At 39.9% G+C, this 19,905-nt stretch overlaps 1 protein-coding gene across 2 annotated transcripts in view; it reads left to right on the plus strand.

Annotated features, from left to right (window-relative positions):
• The window catches only part of LOC120741650 (adhesion G protein-coupled receptor A3), a 174,752-nt gene that overhangs the window by 23,507 nt on the left and 131,340 nt on the right, over nucleotides 1–19,905 (plus strand). For both annotated transcript variants that reach the window (XM_040044624.1, XM_040044625.1), the window contains exons 3-6: nucleotides 15,259–15,330; nucleotides 17,612–17,683; nucleotides 17,863–17,934; nucleotides 18,270–18,433. In XM_040044624.1, coding sequence (XP_039900558.1) covers nucleotides 15,259–15,330; nucleotides 17,612–17,683; nucleotides 17,863–17,934; nucleotides 18,270–18,433 — 380 coding nt within the window. The remainder of the gene's footprint in view (nucleotides 1–15,258; nucleotides 15,331–17,611; nucleotides 17,684–17,862; nucleotides 17,935–18,269; nucleotides 18,434–19,905) is intronic.

The raw sequence follows: 19,905 nt of genomic DNA on the forward strand, positions 1-19,905 counted from the left end.
TTTTTAAAATGAAACAGAAACTGATTTGCACATCTTTTCTTATTTAACGATGGCTCTAGATATGCAGATAATTTTAGTTTCATTCATTTTTATTCTGAGGCAATCTGTTTCCTTTCTAATTCAGTTTAGGCACAGACATAATAAAACAGACAAAATACTTTGTGAATGACAAACTGAAATCCAGCAAACATAGAAGGTGGAAGTTGGTAGAAGTTTTTAGTAGATTTGACGGTTTATTCTCTATATGCAGTTGTTATGTCCTGTGGACCACTGAAATAAAAAAAAGTGCTTCAAAATAACCCCCTGCACTGCACGCCGGTCTTTGCTTTGGTGTTGGTTCAATAAACAATAACTGTCAAGAATAACTGTCACTTTTTCATCCCTTTTTAACCTCTCTGCCATAAAAGGCTGAGGGGGTATTATCGTCACACCACCAGGCGGGTGGGTGGCGTGACACCCAAGTTTGTGAATGTGAGAACTCAAGAACGAGGAGACGTGGGATTTTGAAATTCGTTCCATGGGTGCATCTGCTAAAAGTCTGAGATGAGTTTGAATCTCAGTGACGTTGACTTCAAGGTTAAGGTCAAGGTGAGAGTCCAAATTTTCTGAAGATCTTGTGAACACCATAAATCGAGAAAGATGTCATGTATGATTTTCAAAGTGATACCATAGGTGTATCTACTAGGAGGCTGAGGGTAGCCTGGCAGCGTCCAGTAGTTTTTAAAATCGTGATTACATGAAACATTTCGCAGATTTTCATTTTAGTATGCGTGTGTTTGTGATCTACTCTGCGTACAAATATATGGTACCAGATATATTATTGGCACAATAAGCACACAATTTAATAATTTATTGATGGAAGATCTATATACTGGTAAATTTACCAGAATACTGACTTATTAGATTATTTATTAGTTGTCAAATCTAAACAATATAAATTAGTAAAATGAAGAATATATTAAATAATATGTATACTGCAAAATTAATGATGAATTCATATAGAAGATTTAATACATGACAGGTTGTTTATAAAGTCCCTTATAATATGATGCTTATCCAAACATTGTGTTCTTATCCCCACAATGTTGCTGCCTGCTCTGCTGCAGTATTTTCTAAATTTTAAATGCTTTTATAGTGGCTTATTTCTTTGATCGATAATCAGCGGCCATTCAGCTGCACCAAAAAGTTTAAATATTTGCACTGACGGTTAAAATGCATAACAAACACAAAAACACACTCAATTGAACTATCAAATGTATAACTATATATGATTTGGGGATTTTGCACAAGATATTTGTATAAGTCATATGTATTTTAGCATTCGCATTACCCCAGAACAGGGGTGTCCAACTCCAGGCCTCAAGGGCCGGTGTCCTGCATATTTTAGAGATCCCTGGATCAACACACCTGAATCAAATAATTAGTTCATTACCAAGACTCTGGAGAACTTCAAGACATGTTGAGGAGGTAATTTAGCCATTTAAATCACCTTTGTTGGATCACGGACACGTCTAAAACCTGCAGGACACCGGCCCTTGAGGCCTGGAGTTGGACACCCCTGCCCTAGGCAGTGTTTATGCAAAATTACATCAAGATTGGTCCACTCATCTAGGAGTAGCTAGAGAACATGCAAACATATATTGTATTATTTTCAGAATCTTAGTTTAGTGCACTTGCTCTTTTGGACAAGCAGAGCAGAAAAGACGAGCGTGAAAACTCGATGCACTCATATTTTTAGGTTTAGGCATCAGTTGAATGTTAATCAAATGTAGCACTTTTCATGAAAATCACTACAGTGGTTTTACAGTGGCGCTTGGGAAAGGTTAGGTGCTCTGGAGACAAAGTCTGAGGAAACATTTTAATAGTAATTTCACTCTGAACCAAATGAGCATTAACTTTTTCATCCGAGGTCATGGGGGAGCATTATTAGGCTTCCCAGTCCAATTCCGTGATGAGAGTACTACTGTTTTGCTTGTAACTTACTAATCCTAGCTAGGGGCTGGACTCATATATATCATCATTATTGTTATCATCGTTGATGAATGATGGAATTTATACAGCACACTAAGCGACTTTAGTAATCCCCCATAGAAGTCTCTTTTGATGTGATTTGCTTGCCCCTGTAGGCCAGATAGTCCTTTTAATGGAGGGCTCCTGTATTGTGGGTGATGCCCCCCCCCCAATATGGACACCAGCCCACTGCCGTCAGCCAAACTGGGTCCCACAGGAGCAAAGCAGAAACAAAGCCCATCTCTGTTCTCTGGTCAGGACACTAAATCTAGCTTTTGCCACTTCATCATGTGTTTCCACCGCAGAAGGCCTCGCTGTGCGAAGGGTCTGTCTGAGAGCGACGAGGCTGGCATATCCTTCTCATACTGATTACACTCATGAGCAAATGTTTTTATAGAAAGATTGCACTTAATTTGGAACTATTGCGGACATTATAATATTCTATTTACATTCTTTATGTAACATCTAGAGTCCAACGTAACAATCCAACAGCAACTACAGAAAATAAATGATTCTTTAATGATAAGGTCGAGATTCTTCGAGCACACTTCTGTTGGCTTCAAGCATATTGTTGATTATAGGTGTCAGAGAGAGGAGTGGGTATTTTTGAGATCATGACAGTGGCTATGACAGCAGATTTATCCTTCGCAGACTGTCCAAATGTTTTCTTTACTGAAAGCAGAGGATCTTTTTTTTTTTTTCGTCTATTTGACCAAACATTATTTGTCTAGCCCTGAGGTGTTTAGAGGCAGGCCGTCAGACTGAGCGGACCACGGCTCAGGCCGGAGACAGTATCAGAATTCAGAGTAGCATCTGCAATTGCTCATCCTGAAAAGTGGATGTCAGAGGTGTGAGGCAGCGTCGTTTAAAAAGTTTCGCGAGTCCTGTTGTTCATACTGACAAAGTGACGTTTATTCAGTCTTCCCTGTGAACGCCTCTCCTTGGGAGGTGATTGATGATGGAGTGGCAAGGTCGCTGAAGGACACATCGCCCCGGCCGGTTGTGCATAAGAATGTGCGGCCGGGTAAAGTCCAGGGCTCCGAGTGAGGAGTGCAGGTCGGGAAATGCTCGATGATTATGCGATCATAAACCAGACTGACCCTGACGTTTTCCTGCAAGGGTTAAAGGTTAAAAGAAGGGACAGCTGAAAAAATGAGAGCATTATTAGAATTCTTACAGTCCACATGCAGTTTAAAGGGGAAAAAAAGCCTAAGATTACATGTGTTAGTGTAAAAGAAAAAGAAAGAAAATCAAATATTCAAATGAACCTTTCCATTACTGATTGACAATTGAATAAGTTTATTTTGTTTTCTCATTAAGAACAATTAATAGATGGAGTGAAGCCATCTGATTAAAGACTCAGAACACATTTTTAGGTAGTGTCACAGCTACTTGTTCAATCTATTTCAATTTGTTAACCATTTATGTGTAATTATTACCAACTTAACTCATAATTGTATTTATCCTCCTTAGGTATGCGCTCTAGTTTTCACGTAAGACAACACTGCAGGTGAACTTGGGCTTGCTAGTGCAGTGTTAGCTTGCTTTACATTTTCCAGATTTCCCCGTATCACACAAAAGCATTGCTATAACCCCCTCAACCCCCTTTGTTTACCTAAGAGAAGACGTGGAGTATGATCAAGCCTTAAATGGATCAAAGTGCACGCTTGAAATATGAATGCTTTTATTGTTACTTTAAAGGAGATCATTGCTGGGTCGCAGCTGAGGTAAAACATGTGAGGAGCATGGGTGTGACTGACTCACTGACCAAGTTTGGAGAAACAGAGGGGGAGACAGAAGAACAATCCGTCTCCTGCTCTGTTTTGGTAATCACAAATAACTGTCTCCCACGATTAAAACAAGCAGCAGATGAGGAGCGTAGACTTTCAGCACAGACTGGTTATAATATTCAGGTGTAACGTGGGAGTGTTGGGAGTTGTTGTTTGCTTTGTTGTGCTAAACCAGCAAGCAAGAGGGCATCAAAAGCGTCTCTTAAAAGAACTTCACACTCTCTTTGACCTTTTGTTTTGTTCTAATAGAAATCTCTCACACTGATGAGAGGGGTAGTTCCAAAATTGGATACCGACGCTGAGCTGTTAACAAAGAAATTTTCTTCACATTTCTGGGATCCTTAGAAGCATTTCCCCCAATCTGCTGCTTTTGTGCAACTCTTTTAATTTTAAGTGTTACTTGACTAAAGGTTATTTTTTTGCAAATGTGACTGCTTTTACTGCTACTTTTCTTCTAGGTCAGAAGTGAAACCTGACAAATATTTCATTTGCACCGCCAATCGACCCGCTAGGAAGGAGCCTGCACTCCATCAGTGCTTGAGAAATATTAAACTTTTCCCCCCAAAAACAAATATATTCGCAGTTCATACAGATTATTTTTAGATTTACATGGGTCTACGGTTACTGTTTGAATAATTCGAATAAGAAGGTTGAATAATTAATTTGTGCCCACAGGTGCTGTGGTGCCTACTGTATGTAATATTTTATAATGCAAACACACACAGGGAAGTCCACCGTTTTAAGCTCTGGCAACTGTAGCTAGAAGCCTGTCACAATGCATACACATTCACTCTGTTTAATTGGACTGAACTGTCTGACTGTCTGCCTTTTTCCCCTTCTCAGTAAGCTTTCAACACGCATTTATTTACAATTCAATAGGTGGTTATCTGTCTCAGTGAGTGTTTGTTATAATTCAGTGGATGTGACCAGGCCTTCCCTCAAAGCACCTGCAAACTCACCCATGAATATTTAACATGTGAATAAATGGTTTTAATAAACACCATCCTCATTACAATCAGGTCTGGTGCCAATATAGTGTAGTTTAGCATTTAGTCAAGTTAATGACAGAGCCAGTTAGAGTTTTCATGGGGACAGCCTTTCATCCAGGTTTAGGTTTAGGGAAGGCTGGAGCCTAGTCTGGTTGAGATAAGGGGAAAGGCAGGGTACATATTGACACAGTTCAGTACCCACAATTATTGCAATTTTTTGTTATTTTGCAACATGCAAAGTTTTGCAACTGAATGGGGTCGGTTACATAAATAGTTGAAAATCACACCTCTGTTGTTGTCTGCATATACCGAAATTCACAGAAATATAACTATTAATGTAATAGTTATACAGAAATAGTTATATTTCTGTATAACTATTACATTTGCGTTCAGCAATCTTCATGTTCTTTGAGTTGAGTCCTCTCGAACTGGACTCACTGACAAAGACTGATGGCAACATGTTGGCGACCTTACACAATCTGTCTAACAGCCAATTAAACAAAAGTTTGCTCAGGTAACTTTATGTCAGGATGATGTTGCATGAGAGGAGTCCTCTTGTTCATAGTATTTCTAAAGTGTTTCTATAATATGTTGATATTTGGTGTCCCTGCATTGATACAATACCACCACACAATTTGTCGTAACACTCAGACTGGACTCATTTGAGGCTAGATGTTGCTATCTTCTCCTCTCAGATTACAACATCACAAAAAAATAAGCGTAATCCACAAAATTGTCATCGAAATTATATCAGAAATTTGTTATTTTTTTAAACACACGCTTGAGTGTGTGATTTGATCTGAGGTGGATATTTTTACACAGCCATATAAGGGAGGAGAGGGTGACTGTGAAGGCGTAGAAAGAAAAGGTAAAAGAAACAGTATAATTTTTTTTATCTGATATTTTTTAATTTGCTAAAAAAAAAAGGGTAAGTGGCGACAATCCTCTGGAAACCATGAATTTGGTTTTTATGTGGCAATTCATCCAACAGTTGCTAAGATATGTTCAAGTCCATAGATCCGTTTTCTTAACTGCATATTAAATTCAAGGTCATAGGGATGCTTAAGCATAACCCAGCTGTCATAGGACAGGAGGCAGGTACATCTCCACAGGTTTACCACAGAGAGACAGACAATCATTCACATCTACAATTTAGAGTCACTAATTGACCAAACATCTTTGGACTTTTAAAGGAAGCCAGAATGCCTGGAAAAACCCATCCAGGCACAGGGAGGAGATGAAAACACAGAAACGCCCCAGAACCTTCTTGCAGTAAGGCAAGAGTACTAACCACTGCTCCACCAATACAAAACCAGTTGGAATCACCTTAACAAGCAGCCAGTTTTAGTTTATTACTGATCTAAGAGAAATAATACCAACTGAATATCTAGTCTTTTATACCCTCTCAGTTCTCAGAGTTCTTTCTTAGTTAAGGAAACTCCTCTTTTGTTACCTGTCAGCCTCTATCATCACTTTGTTTACCTACTCTGACAGTGGGGAGGTTTTCTACAGTTATGGTTCAGTCACACTAGGATAAAAATAGGACAGCAACCTCCTTGAGACTTGAATAAAAAACACTGGTTGCAGAGAGAATGCACTGAATTTTTTCAGATTGGGTTAACTTCTGCATGACCACTTTCAATTGCAAGACAGTTACACAAATCACCTGGTGGGATGCAACCGGTCTCCAAATATTTGCAGTACCACAAACTGAACGCAGTCACTATCAGACAGATCAGACAGTCTGCACTGACGAGCGCAATTCGCCTGCGACACATCACTGTGCAAGACAGAACTCGAATGGTTGTAATGTTTTATTGCTATATTAAACCGAGGTTTCTGGACACCTATGTGACTTTGCAGTTAAACTGCCATCCTGCAGCTACTGCATCACTGTTTGTGGAGGCATTTCAGTTCCAGATCTATGAGGATCTGGCTGGACTCTGAATGTAAGTAATTTCTGTTTATGTATACACACTAGATTTGCTTCATATGGCAACATTTATTCATAAACAGGTTGCATGTAATTGTTAATGTGGCCCCATTCAGTCACAAATTGATAGCAGACTGACCCCGTCTTATTGCCGTTTTATTGCTTGGCACACTTATTCACTCACACTAACATGACACACAAAGCAACCATTTCAAAGGCAACAAACTTGTAAGTTAATTATACATGGTGTCAATACTTTCCCCTAGTGTGACGGCAGCGTTACTCTGGTCGTTCCACTGGCCACCACTGTAGCTACATGGGGAGAGTGATCAACAAAACTGGGATGCTCTTTCTGTTTTGGTTGAGCAATGAGGCCTTTATTTTTCTGCAAGATATTGTAGCTGATGGCAGACTGATTTGAATGGTGAAAATGAGTTTTAGTAGGAAGCAGTCAAAATGCAGGTGTTCTCATTATCCTAAGACCACTGGACTGTACAGCTGAGACTTCTATTACTAAGTAAAGATAAGTGAAAGAAAAAAAATCTGCTTGAACGTTTGGGAATCACTAAAATACAGTGTGCACAGCATTTTGAAATCCTTTGAACAGTTGTTAATTTATTTATTTCATTTTTTGGATTAAAATCGATGAAAAGGTTATAGAGTTATCCAAGTTGGTGCACTGTTAGTTAAACCATTAAACCATTTTTAACTCTACCCCATCCAGTCTTGCCTGCAGCATTATGTGTGGGAGTGCAGTATCTTTGTATCGTCACTATTCTGAATATTAGTCTTCTGTTCTCTAAAACCAAGATGGCCTCGCATTCACAAATGCTGAGACAATACCGCGCCACTGAGAAATACGATGCAAGTTCAGTTAATGAAAGCACCTTGTGGTCTCATTTCATTAACTGTGCACACAATCGAATACGTCATGCGGCATCACTTTCCATTTGGACGAGTGCCCGAGTAGCCATAGGAGGCTGCAGTTTTATTTGCTTATGTACTTCAAGTAGAATTTGACTTTCAGTGAAACTGATGGCGCTCTGATAATTCAATCAACACTGAGATTTATTTATCGGGACTACGCATGATTAAATAGGGCTTGCTTTTAAAGAGGAGGCAGTATTGTGTCTGGAGCATGTGTGTGGTGTGTTCTGCATGTGGAGATTTATCACAGCGACTGAATGCCTGTGCACGCTTCTTTATTAATGTAACAGTGCGGTGCGGTAATCATTTGGATTCGTGGAGGAATCCACCCATTAGCATCACATTGCAAACAGGCTGCTCTCCTCGGGATCACGCGCGTCAGGAGAACCTGAGCTGCCTAACATATACAGTCCAGTTTAAATTAATTGGGAAGCACTTCAGTAGCTTTTCAAACGTTAACCACAAATGGTGGAGTTTAAACTTAGGGTCGCTACTGCTACTCAAACAGGCAGGAGGGGAGTAGAAAATGGTTATTGTTTAAACACTCGTCTCATTTGAGCTACTCCAGCTGTATCTACAGCGGCTATGTGGGGCAAGTCTCCCAAAGGTAGTTATCATTTGTTTGTGTGTCTTTGTGTGTGTGTGTGTGTGTGTGTGTGTGTGTGTGCACGCGTCATAAATACTCAATAGTGGCCAGAGCTTTTGTTTACCTCAGCTGAAGAGAGAAGTGGGCTTTTATTTGAGTCGGGCTACTATCAGACTCACCACTTATATTCGATTTCCCCTTAAATATACTCTATAAGTAAATTTAATGTGCTGAAGCTACTCCTTTTTTCACATTTTCTCCACTTTGCTGTTATATGCTGCCACTGTGTCCTGTTACTTTAGATTCAGAGCTTAGAGCCTGAGGTGGCATAATCTCTTTTCTTCCTTAGAAAGCATTTGCTGAAAAACTGCAACTGTTTACGCAGGAAGTGTGGAGCTTTTTTTGTCAGTATACACTAATATGTAGATTAAACCAGTGTGAGATATTTTCCTTTCTACATTACAGCCATAATGTAGATTTTACTGAGTTTACAATATAAGTTATTATAGTTGTATTAGCTGTATTTTGTGTGGTTTCTCATTATGCTTGTACACATTTTCTTTATGTTCATAGTGCCCGTTTGAACAGGTCTCTGCTGCTGGTCACTTGCCTCACAGCTAGTTTTACAGAATTATGGAAGTTAATGAAGGTTACCTAACTGGTGAGTTGCTGGCCAAAGTTGCCTCACTGTGAGTGGATCTTGGATGGGTTACAAACATATGGCTTGACTTTGTCAAAAAAAGAAAAAAAGGTCTGAGTGTTGGTTCTTGCTGTGTGCTGGAGTAGTTTTTCCACTATCAGAGACAGAAAAGAAACAAGTTCACCTCCTAATCTAAGTCACAAATGACATGGAATATTTGGCACAGATGAGACAAAGACAAAGAACGTTTCTTTTCAATCAGATTAAAATATATATATATAAATTTATTACCAGGTTTAGGTACAATTATTTTAGAAAAATGTTTGAATCCTGCAGGGAGATCCTAAGTTGGACTGACCTGAATATTACATGCAGAGCTTATAATTCCTCCATAAAGCTCTGGAGCTGTATACAAGTCCATATTTTTCCCTACATGTAAAGTCTAGTAAACATTGTATTGGATTAAATATTAGATCTAAAAGGTACAAATAAGTTTTATTTGATTTTAAGATGCAATGAAAAGAAACTACTTGTGTTCAGCCCAGTACTAAAGAAAATGAGGTAATACATTAATTTAACAGATAAATCATTTCCTTATTTATTCAAGTTGACTGAAAAACAGATAATATACTCTGACAGGGTGCAGCGGTTCATCAAGACTTCAGGGTAGAACTGGCCTACCTTGAGTCCAGAGCTTTCAGCAACTGAAAGCATTTGGCACATCATGAAATGAGAACTATGACAAAGAACATCCTGGACTGCTGAGAAGCTTTAATCCTATATTAGGCAACCGTCGGGCAGTATTTGTCTTCCAAAAGTCGAGTGGCTGCTCTCATTAAATCTCAGATGTTAATGGAGTGTTGTTAACAGAAGAGGGGATGCTACACCGTGGTAAACATGTTGCTGCCATCAAACTGAAGACGAGCTAATAGTTCTTTTTTTAAATGTCTCTTTTTCTCAGTTTAAAGATTTGAGATGTTTTCTTCTTTGAATGAAATATGTGTTTATGATATTGTCAAATAACTGCATTCTCTTTTTAATTTACATTTTACACAGTGTCCCGATTTTTTCAGCATTGGTTATGTATTTTGAATCTGAAAGCTCTACATTTGTGGTTTGCTTTGCAAAACCGTGGCCAGGCAGTCACTGATGGGTCACTGCATCTGCATGACTGGAGCTTTAGCAATTTCATAGTGACAGCCACCAATTTCTAGCAACCACTTGCACCCGGTTGTGGAATACTCATTTTTCCGTAGTTGCCAGTAGTTGCCAGGCGATCTTTAACCAGTTCTCTGGGCCTATGTGACTGAGCCTTGGTGAGAAACAAATGCTTTATTTTGGTGATAAATCTGGGGTACCTTCACTCAGTGTGTGTTGATTTTTTCCCCTCCAACTCCTAAACCCCTAAGCCCTAAACAGGATAAGCGGCTAAGAGAATAGATGGATGGAAAATAACCTTGAATGAAACTTAAGCTCTTCGATGTGTCGACTTTACTATAATGACTGAGAGCGAATGTAAATCAAGCCGCTGGGAACCAGTGATGTAAGTGACAGTAAACTCAGCAGGGGTCTCAAAGCTTGTAGCAGGGAAATTACCTTGGCAAAATTAGGAATGCTAAAAACAGGGTAGAAGACATTATTGCATTTTTTCAGGGTCCTTAACCAACAACTACAAATCCTTCAAGCTTTACACTATGATGAATGAGGACATTATGTCAGGCTGTTAATCACAGAAAAGGATGCAAAACTCAATTTCAAATAACTTCCTCTGATTGTTCTGACTTTTGGCATCCATTCTGTTGCATTATGTAGCAGACTCCACCCGTCCTGAGCCAGTTAATGACACAGAATCATAATTTATAACATTTATTTGCAGATATTTGCTATCTCAGGCCTGGTGACCTTAAAAGGTTTTGCCTGTATTGTCATCTGTGGCTTTAAACGTGACTGTATACAGGAAACCACTAACACAAACAGGGCCACAGCTGGCATGGTCTGTGAAACCAGGACTACAACATCATAACAGGACAATTATTCTCTTAATATCCAGAGGAATTTCAGACACATGAGTACCTACTGTAGGAAATGTGTAATTACAAATCAGCCAATTGGTTGTTTTCTGTACTTTATTCAACTCAAATCACAGCAACAGTGATTTGCCTCAAGGTGCTTTAGATTATAAGGTAAAGACCCTGCAATAGTAGAAGGAAAACCCCCAAAATCAAATGAACTCCAGTGAACAAGCACTTGGCAACAGTGGAAAGGAAAAACTCCCAGTTGGGCGTGAGGGGAAGAAAACAGGACAAAAGAAACATTGTGAAAGAGAGCCAGAGATGAATAATAACTAATAATTAAGTGGAGAGTCATGGGTAAAGACAAAGAGAGTGAAAAGAGGTGAGTGAAGAAGAAATACTCATGGGTAGGGATGGGTATCGTTTAGCTTTTATCCGATACCGGTGCCAAACCGGTACTTTTGAAACGGTGCCCGTGCTTAAACGGTGCTCAAACCGGTGCTTAAAGAATGGAGAACACTCATGTTTAGCTGTTTTTTTGTAAAAAGATAACAATGTTAGCCTTTTCTACAGCTATTGGGCATATATGGTATCACTCTTGGCTGGAAGCAGTGCTTAAACAATAGAAAAAACACAAACTTTGTCCAAAAACCTCTCATGTTTAGCTGTTTTCCACTTTTTCTTTGGTCATTTTAGCCTTTTTGGCCACGGTGAAGGGAGTATCTGCCATCAAACAAGAAGACAGCCGCATGTAGCTATGATGATGTTTGCTAGTTCACCTTACTGCATTAATGTAATAACGTGGTTAGCCTACTCAACGTAAATTACACACGAACATTAAGTTACTGACCCAGAGGAGAACAGCTGCTGCTGCCGTCATCATCCGTCATTATTTCTGCTACACTGGCAGGGCTAGGGGCCAGGACTCTCCTCTTCGGGTTTTTGGGGGATGTTGCTAACTCCGGGTCCGATAACAGGCAACCCACCCGCAGTAGATGTGCACGGTGTGAGGTCTCGCAGCAAGCTATCAAATACGGCGCATTTCTCGGCTTTTAAAAAAAATGCTATGCATCGCCAGGTGTTTCATTGGATTCGAGGTGTTACCTCCTTTGACAGTATCACAGTATCAGCTTAAAGCACTTGTTGCAGGCTGCTGAGTTTGCATATTTCACTGTGAAGTACAGCCAGACTTTTGACCGCTTCGCCTTGGGCATTTTTAATCTGTAGCTCTGCTCTAAAAGAACGTACGTACCTGGACCCGCCTACTATCCTCGGAAACGTAAAATGATTGGCTAGAATCTAAAGTGTATCACAGCTCAGGAAAAAAAAGCACCGAAATGTGCGCTGCTCTTCGGTCTGGTTACTACCGTTTATGACAGATGGCACCGGATACCGGTACCCATCCTTACTCATGGGAAGCCCCCAGCAGCCTAAGGGAAGGGTCAGGGTCACCTGATCCAGCCCTATCTATAAGCTATATCATAAAGGCATAAACACTGAAGGCTCTGCCTCTAATTGTTTTAATTTAAATTAAAAGAATTAAAATTTAAATGCAATTCTTTTTTACTTTTAAAATTTATGACACTGGTTCTCAAATTCGGGTCCAAGACAGGAGTCAGGAAAATAATTTTTTCTCGATCATAAAAATGTGTTATATCCTGACTAAAATGAATATCTAGGTAGTGACCATTTATGACAGTCATCCATGTCCGTCATCCATCATCCACTTGCACACATGCCAGTATCATTTCCTAAATGTTGTCAGTACAAACAATGGCAGTAATAAGCATAGTTTTGATAAAGCTTTATGTAGGATTATTATCACGTTGACCATCAGATCAACCTGCTGACATTGAAGGAGAGGTCAGAGGTCAAATGTGACGTGATATTTTTAATCTTTATATGGTACTTTCTATGTGTTGACCATATACACCACACTTGTAATACTCATAGTTTCTAAGTTTTAATGCTTTTTGTCATTTTTGTCAAATTTCATCAGAATTCATTTGAAACTTTTTGAGTGATCCTGTTTACATATAATGACATGCTCGCACAGACGGACATACAAACATGCTACTAAAAACATTACCTCCTTGGTGGAGGTAACAAGTATAATTTCATTCAGTAAGTTGATGGGTCATTAAAATAACAGCAGGAATGTTTTGCACCTATTAGCCAGTTAGGTAGCTGGTGAGAACAGGCAAAACTTTTACCTAGTCCACATCATCAAGTGATGACTGACCCATGCCAGGTTAATTGAGAAACTATGCAGGTGGTAATGTCGTATTTAGTTTTAGTGACAATACCATAAGAAGACCAAAGTGCACCACTGGACTAGAAAATTAGACACTTGAAAAGTCATAATGCTGTCAAGCTGAATCCAAATGCAATAAGATTACCCTCAGAAGTATATAATTGATATAAGCATGATTTAAAGAGCATTTTTGTGTTTAACACTATGAATTAGAAATATCTCTCTGAAATATGCAGTTTTTACAGTGAGATTCGATCCAGTGGCATAAGAGTATTTATTGTGGTAAGATGGTATATGATACTATGTATATTTAATCAGTGTTGGGATTATAAGGGATTTCTCTCATAAAATCTTCCTCCACTCCAAACCTGCTTTGTGAGGTCCTTTGTGGGATTTGACATTTTCCAATAACACTTGCAAAGCAACACATTTACTGTGCGTAGACTCACACACACAGCAGTGATCTCTGCCCTTTGGTAGGGCACTCAGTTGATAAGGTGGAACATTTTGAACGTTCAGCAAATTCAGAGGCAGTAGAGCAGTGAGCTACATGACTGTTCGGGATAAAAGGAGGTGCTACAGGCGCAGTGGATGACCTTTTGACCTCAGGCCTGCACCAGCTCTTTTGTAGACTATCATACATAATCAAAGATAACTTTGGATGAGAGCGGAGATGAGAGCTAGCCGTTGGCTGACCCTGTTGGACTAGGAGGTTAGTCAGTCAGGAAAGGAACTTCAGTATTCTTCCTAGAGCGTGGTAGCCCCTTCCTGTGTGAATAACAAATCCTGGAGGATGTCCATACAAAGTCTCATTAGTGAGTAGAGGGCATACAAAGCTGGCATGCTCAGATGATGACATGTGACATGATCACTCATATATGATGAAGAGCATATATTTTTGCATATAACACATAGTTTGGATGAAAGTCCGCTTGGAGAACTTGTTACAAAGTCTTAAGAGTACAGACCAGGCGTGTGTGTGTGTGGTTTGTGTGTGGGAGTGTTTTTTAGCATGGACCAAACAACAAGACACAGATCATTAACCCTAAACGAGACTCATTTTTCTGCTGCTAATGATGGCTTGTATCAGTATGACTAACTAATGCTTTAAATCAACTGAATTAACACCAGTTACTGTAAAACAGCCACAACCAAAGGTTTTCTTTGAAGTCCACCAACAGTAGGGATATAGCCATCAACGCCTTCAACCTCTAAGGGGAAATCTGCATTATTGAATGGCTCCTATAAATCTTGCAAATCCATTCTGAGCTTTTTGCTCAAAAACTGTCCCATATGTCAAATAGAAGAGCTGAAGCGTTAATTCTATTTTCACTTTGGGATGATTATTGTGTCCTTTTGGTTTTATTTTGTTTCTTCTGGCTGACCCTGAGTTGACCTGACAGATAATTTGCTAAAGTTTTAGTTGAGCTTTGTTGTTGCTCACATTTGGAAAAAGGCACTACCCTTCATCTCATTCTCATCACACTGGACATACAGTTCAGAGTCAAAGGAAACCAGGGACACAATTTCAGGAAGTTTTCTTTGGCCATCTGAGACAACCGGAGAGGAGATTTTTCTGGAATCCAATTTTAGCATCGTCCGAGGTTTTGGGGTAGGCAGAGGGGGTGGATTAGAAGTCCTTGGCTGTAACCGCAACATGTGTGTTTTTGTCTCTTGGCTGGATGTGGTCTGGGTCTCCAGCATGCAGGAAATTGTCTGTGTCATCCAGCTAACAGGTGCTAGTTAACCCACAAATACTGTCTCAATTAGATGTCAATGTAAAATAGTAAATCTAATAGAAATTTACAAATAGCGCAAATATTTAATTTAGTTTTTTTTTTCCATTTTAAATTCCTTGGCTGTTTAGTTCTTCTTGAAAGCTTTAAAAACACAATTCTTTGCTTCAGTTCTAACTGCAAGCACGTTATTATAAGGTGAACTGGACTCTGCTGTGTGCACATTGTGAAAGAAACATGTTTTGCAGGATGGTGCTGGCTTATATGGTCAGATTTCTTTAAACCAAGCAAATTGAATCTCAGAAATAATCCCTAAACATCCGTAGATAGATAGAGAGATAGACTCCTATCTGACTCTTTTTCTGTGTCTCTTTTCTCCAGGGACCTGAAGAATAATTTGATAAGTACAGTGGAGCCTGGGGCTTTCCGTGGTCTGCTAGCACTGAGGAGACTGTAAGTATGATGAAGCCTTGTAATAGCCTTCTCCAGGGGATGCGGGGAGAGTCCTTTGGCTTTAGAGACAACGAGAAAGAGTGTTTTAAAGTACAGAGTTGAAGAGTGGACTGAAGTGTTTAACTTAGGCAAAAGGCCTGCAGTACAGTTTTAGACATTCACAAACCTTCTGTGCCTGAGCAAAGCTAACTCAGGACACAGAGTTATGGGAAGAACAGAATAGCTGCAAGTTAGCAAACTGACTCCGAAAGCAGTCAGCTTCACAGGATAGTGTAGTTACAGTTTGCTAACAGTATCTACCATTGGAACACTCTCAATTGGACTGCTGCAACCCCTTGAGATGAGGATGAGGATTACGGGATTGACTGAGCTTGTGAGCCCCGGCACTCTGCTGGCATGCTAACTGCCACTGTCTGGCTTTAGGACCTTACCAGGTCTGAAAAATGCAACCTCAGATCATCAACAACACATGACATAACACCCTTACTGCTTCCTTACCAGCAAGTGTGAGCACCTGTATAAATGCAGTGTGCTGAAGGTGTGTTAACACAATGCCAAGGAGAAAGGACATCAGTAATGATCTGAAAGAAGCAGTTGTTACTGCCCGTCAGGCCATTTCCAAGTACATCTGAGACTCTACAGACCTCAGTTAGCATGCTATATGCTAAAATTCATTCATTCAAAAGGACTGAACAAGTCTGACTTGTTTGGAAGGGCTGGCAAGAGGAAGCGTCTTCTCTTTAAAAAAGAACATAACAACACGACTTAGGTTTGCAAAGTTGCATCTGAACAAACCACAAGACTTCTGGAACAATGTCGTTTGGACAGATAAGACCAAAGTGGAGATTTTTGGCCACAAACCGCAATACCACAGTACCACATACCAAATGTACATATCAGCACAAGCACCACATACCAAATGTCAAGCACAGTAGTGGAGGGGTGATGATTTGGGCTTGTTTTGCAGCCACAGGACCTCGGCGGGCACCTTGCAGTCTTTGAGTCAACCACAAATTCCTCTGAATTCCAAAGTTTTCTGGAGTCAAATGTGAGGTCATCTATATGACAGCTAAAGCACTGCACACCAGCAAATCTACACCAGAATGGCTGAAAAAGCAAAGATTCAAGGTTTTGCAATGGCCCGGTCAGAACCCATACATCCTCAACCTTGACGTGCAGTGTCATGACCTTAAGAAAGCCATGCATAAATCATGGCCTGCAAACTGAAGCAACATTGTTAATGAAAAGTGGGCCAAAATTTCCTCCACAACAGTGTGAGAGACTGAAAGTCAAACAGAATGACTTCATATTGTTGCTGCTAAAAGTGGTTACTGCTACTGAAGCTACTGAATCATGGAGCGTACTTAGTCAGAAGGAGTATTTTCTTTTTACAATGCCTGTAAGTAAGACTATATATAGTCACCAGGGTGTATTTTATTGCCTGCAAGTAAATGTTCTGTGTATAAAAATTACATAGCAATTTTAAAAACTTTGAATGTTACTGCCTTACTAAGTTAAAAATGGCACTATGCTTACATCAAATGAATTCTTCTTTCCAATTTTCGATTAAAGTTATGCTTCTGTTAAAGTTACAGCAACATTTCAAATGTTTTACAGACTTAATTGGAAGGCAAATATTCAAAAAGAAAATGCAGTATTAAAGGTTAGCTTTCCTTTGTTTGTGGTTTTCGTTGATTTCTTCTCTTTGGGTAATTCTCTCAATGATTACCCTCATCCTTTCTACATATAGGCTTAGGGAGTGAGTGACATGATTGCAGCCTGATAGTTAGTGGGATCTGGGCTGGCAGGGATGCAAACAGTGAGTTAGCCGCGCTGATTCGGGGCGCGTGTGCGCAAGGCTCGGAGTGCAGCGGAGTGCTAATTTAAGTGCTCCCCAACTGGTGATTATTCGAGTGCTCTGCTTATTTTCCCACAGCTGCTCCAGCAAAGCAGCTCTTTAATTACAGAGTGTGAGGGCACGGAGCCACGGACGCGACAGCGCTCAGCCACTCGCACATGGAAGCCCAATGCGTTTGCACATGTTTGTGCATTTCGTGCTCTGTGTGCCAAAAATGGTTATGCGACGAGTAAAAGGTCAGGACAAATATTCCAGGAAGTTGAATAGGCTTTACAGCTGTTTAACTTCTCTGTTCAAGCAGCCATGAAAACAGACATATTGCTTTCCAGTTAGCTCCTGTTCCAACTCGTTCTGCACAATAATATCAGCAAAATTCACCATATGAACAGAAGCATTTTTCTCTTTGTCTTTTTGTTCATATAGGGATCTGTCCAACAACAGGATTGGCTGCCTTTCCCCTGAAATGTTTCTCGATCTGGGTAACCTCTCGAAATTGTGAGTAATCCCCTAAAATTGGAAACATGTCTTGCATCTCTTTATGCTTTGTATTCACCAAATCTGTAGAGGATATGTTTGATATGGCTTCAGTAATGTGTGAAAAAAAACACAGTAGTAAAGCCTTTTTGTATGTGAGGAGTGATCTGTTTCTCTCTGTGTGTTTTTCCCACAAACAGGAATTTATCTGGGAACATCTTCTCCACTCTGACCATGGGACTCTTCACACACCTAGCTGCTCTCAGAGTACTGTAAGAGAAACATACAAGTGTACAGTATAATGGCCTGATCCATTCAGTTTTCTACGTTTCACTTGTTTGTTGTAGTTTAGAGCATGGATGCAGTGGTAAAAGTCAGTTATTGGCTGTTTTCACTGCAGTTATTTTGGCTTGTCATAGGAAGAAAATGACATTAATAATAGCTATGCAGCACACACAGTAGGTTGGAAGTCTTGCCAATGAGTGACCATAATACATGCACTCAGCAACTAGACCAGTTTTTCCTGTTATGACATCAAATACGTGTTAGATGAATAAAGTCCAAACACAGGCGCATGGCTTGTTACAGTATGCTGTATTCTCACCAGGCACTTCAGCGCTGAGACTTTGTTCTGTGACTGTCAGCTGAAGTGGCTGCTCATCTGGGCTAAAAGCAACTCCGTAAAGATCGGCAATGACACGGTCTGCGTTTTCCCTACCCACCTCCACGGCCTGGAGTTTCGCAACCTACGCGAACCGCAGCTCAAATGTGGTAAGGATTTAGCTAATGGTGGTGGCCGGCATTTACTGTCTCCTAAAACTGGTTTAAATGTCGGGGCTATTTAGAACAAAAGAACTTGACTGTTGAAAGCTTTTAGCTTGCAAAATAAAATGACACTAAACACTAACCTGTTATTTATATAGGTCATATTAAACATGGCCAAAATTTCACATAATGAGATAATTGTATTTACAAGTAATCCCCGTGAGCCAAAACCTCAGACTACAGACTGCTCTGTTGCAGTTTCTTTCATGATGTATTTGACATGATACAGCCACTGGTAGCTGGTATAGGCTCCAGCCCCTCATGACCCTTATAAGGATAACTGGAAGAGATGGATGGATGGATGGATGAAAGGATGGACAACAACTGGTTGCAAGGGAAATTTGCACATTATCTGACTGGTTGCAGTGGTCCCTGGAGGTTGCTGGAAATCACTAGGTGAAATTGATTGCAAAGAGAATGCTAAACCAACTTCCCCCCCTTGAATGTTTTATTTGCTGGCAGCTTGCGGTGGTTGACTGTAGTTTGCATGAAAGATGCCAACTTGACTGCAAACACTCACAAACTACTGGCTAAGATGTAGTAAAACCTGAGAAAGTATGGTGCAAGTTGGAAATGGAGAAAGTTTGCCCCACTAGGCACAATGTTTCCAGTTTGTGTTGCACTTTTCACAGTTTCACAAGAATAGCTAGCGAGTGTTTGTAGACAAGTTAGCCTGTGATTGTCAGAACCAAAGCAACCACAAGGAAGTATTTTTTTAACTGGTTGGGAATACAGATTTTTTGCTAATCTGTGAGTGAGTGGAGACTGGAGGTCACTAACAACTCGCTAGAACTTTATTTTTAGCAATCTTTTCTGTCAACATCCAGAAACCACTCACCAACCAGTTGGGGAATGGACATTTTTCCCTTGGTACTGGCAGATCCCAGATGGTCATTGACCAGTCTCTAGGCCTGTGTGGCTGGAACCTCAGAATTGTCACACGCTCAAAACTGCTGAGACATTAACGCCATGTGGTTTGTGGTCATTTCTGTTTGCAGCACCTCACTCTGCCCCAATTCGTATAGTTTTTTTTTCTACTCTTGGATATCTATGATGAAAATGATGGCTTGTCTTTAATATGGCCATCTCATGCACACAGCTTTGGCTAAAAGTTGACTTAAAACATTTACAACTTTACAGTGAGAGGAACTAAAAAAAAACCCCACAAAGATATATAAAAAAAAAGAAATAAATATCTAAATGTCTTGTTTCTGACAGAGGACAGGCTAATGGGACACTACGGCCCAGTAAAGGGTAAAAAAGAATTAGTTTGAACTTTTAAGGAGCTACTATTATTGAGTCCAAGAATAAAGTTATGAAAATAGAAATTAATATAGAACCACTTTAGAGTAATAATAAGGTATTTATATTTAAACACACATAAATTTATTTTATTACTAGCGTTACGCATATTTTAG

The sequence above is a fragment of the Simochromis diagramma genome, unplaced genomic scaffold, assembly GCF_900408965.1.
Source record: "Simochromis diagramma unplaced genomic scaffold, fSimDia1.1 OVJJ01000486.1, whole genome shotgun sequence".
Taxonomy (NCBI): Eukaryota; Metazoa; Chordata; class Actinopteri; order Cichliformes; family Cichlidae; genus Simochromis; species Simochromis diagramma.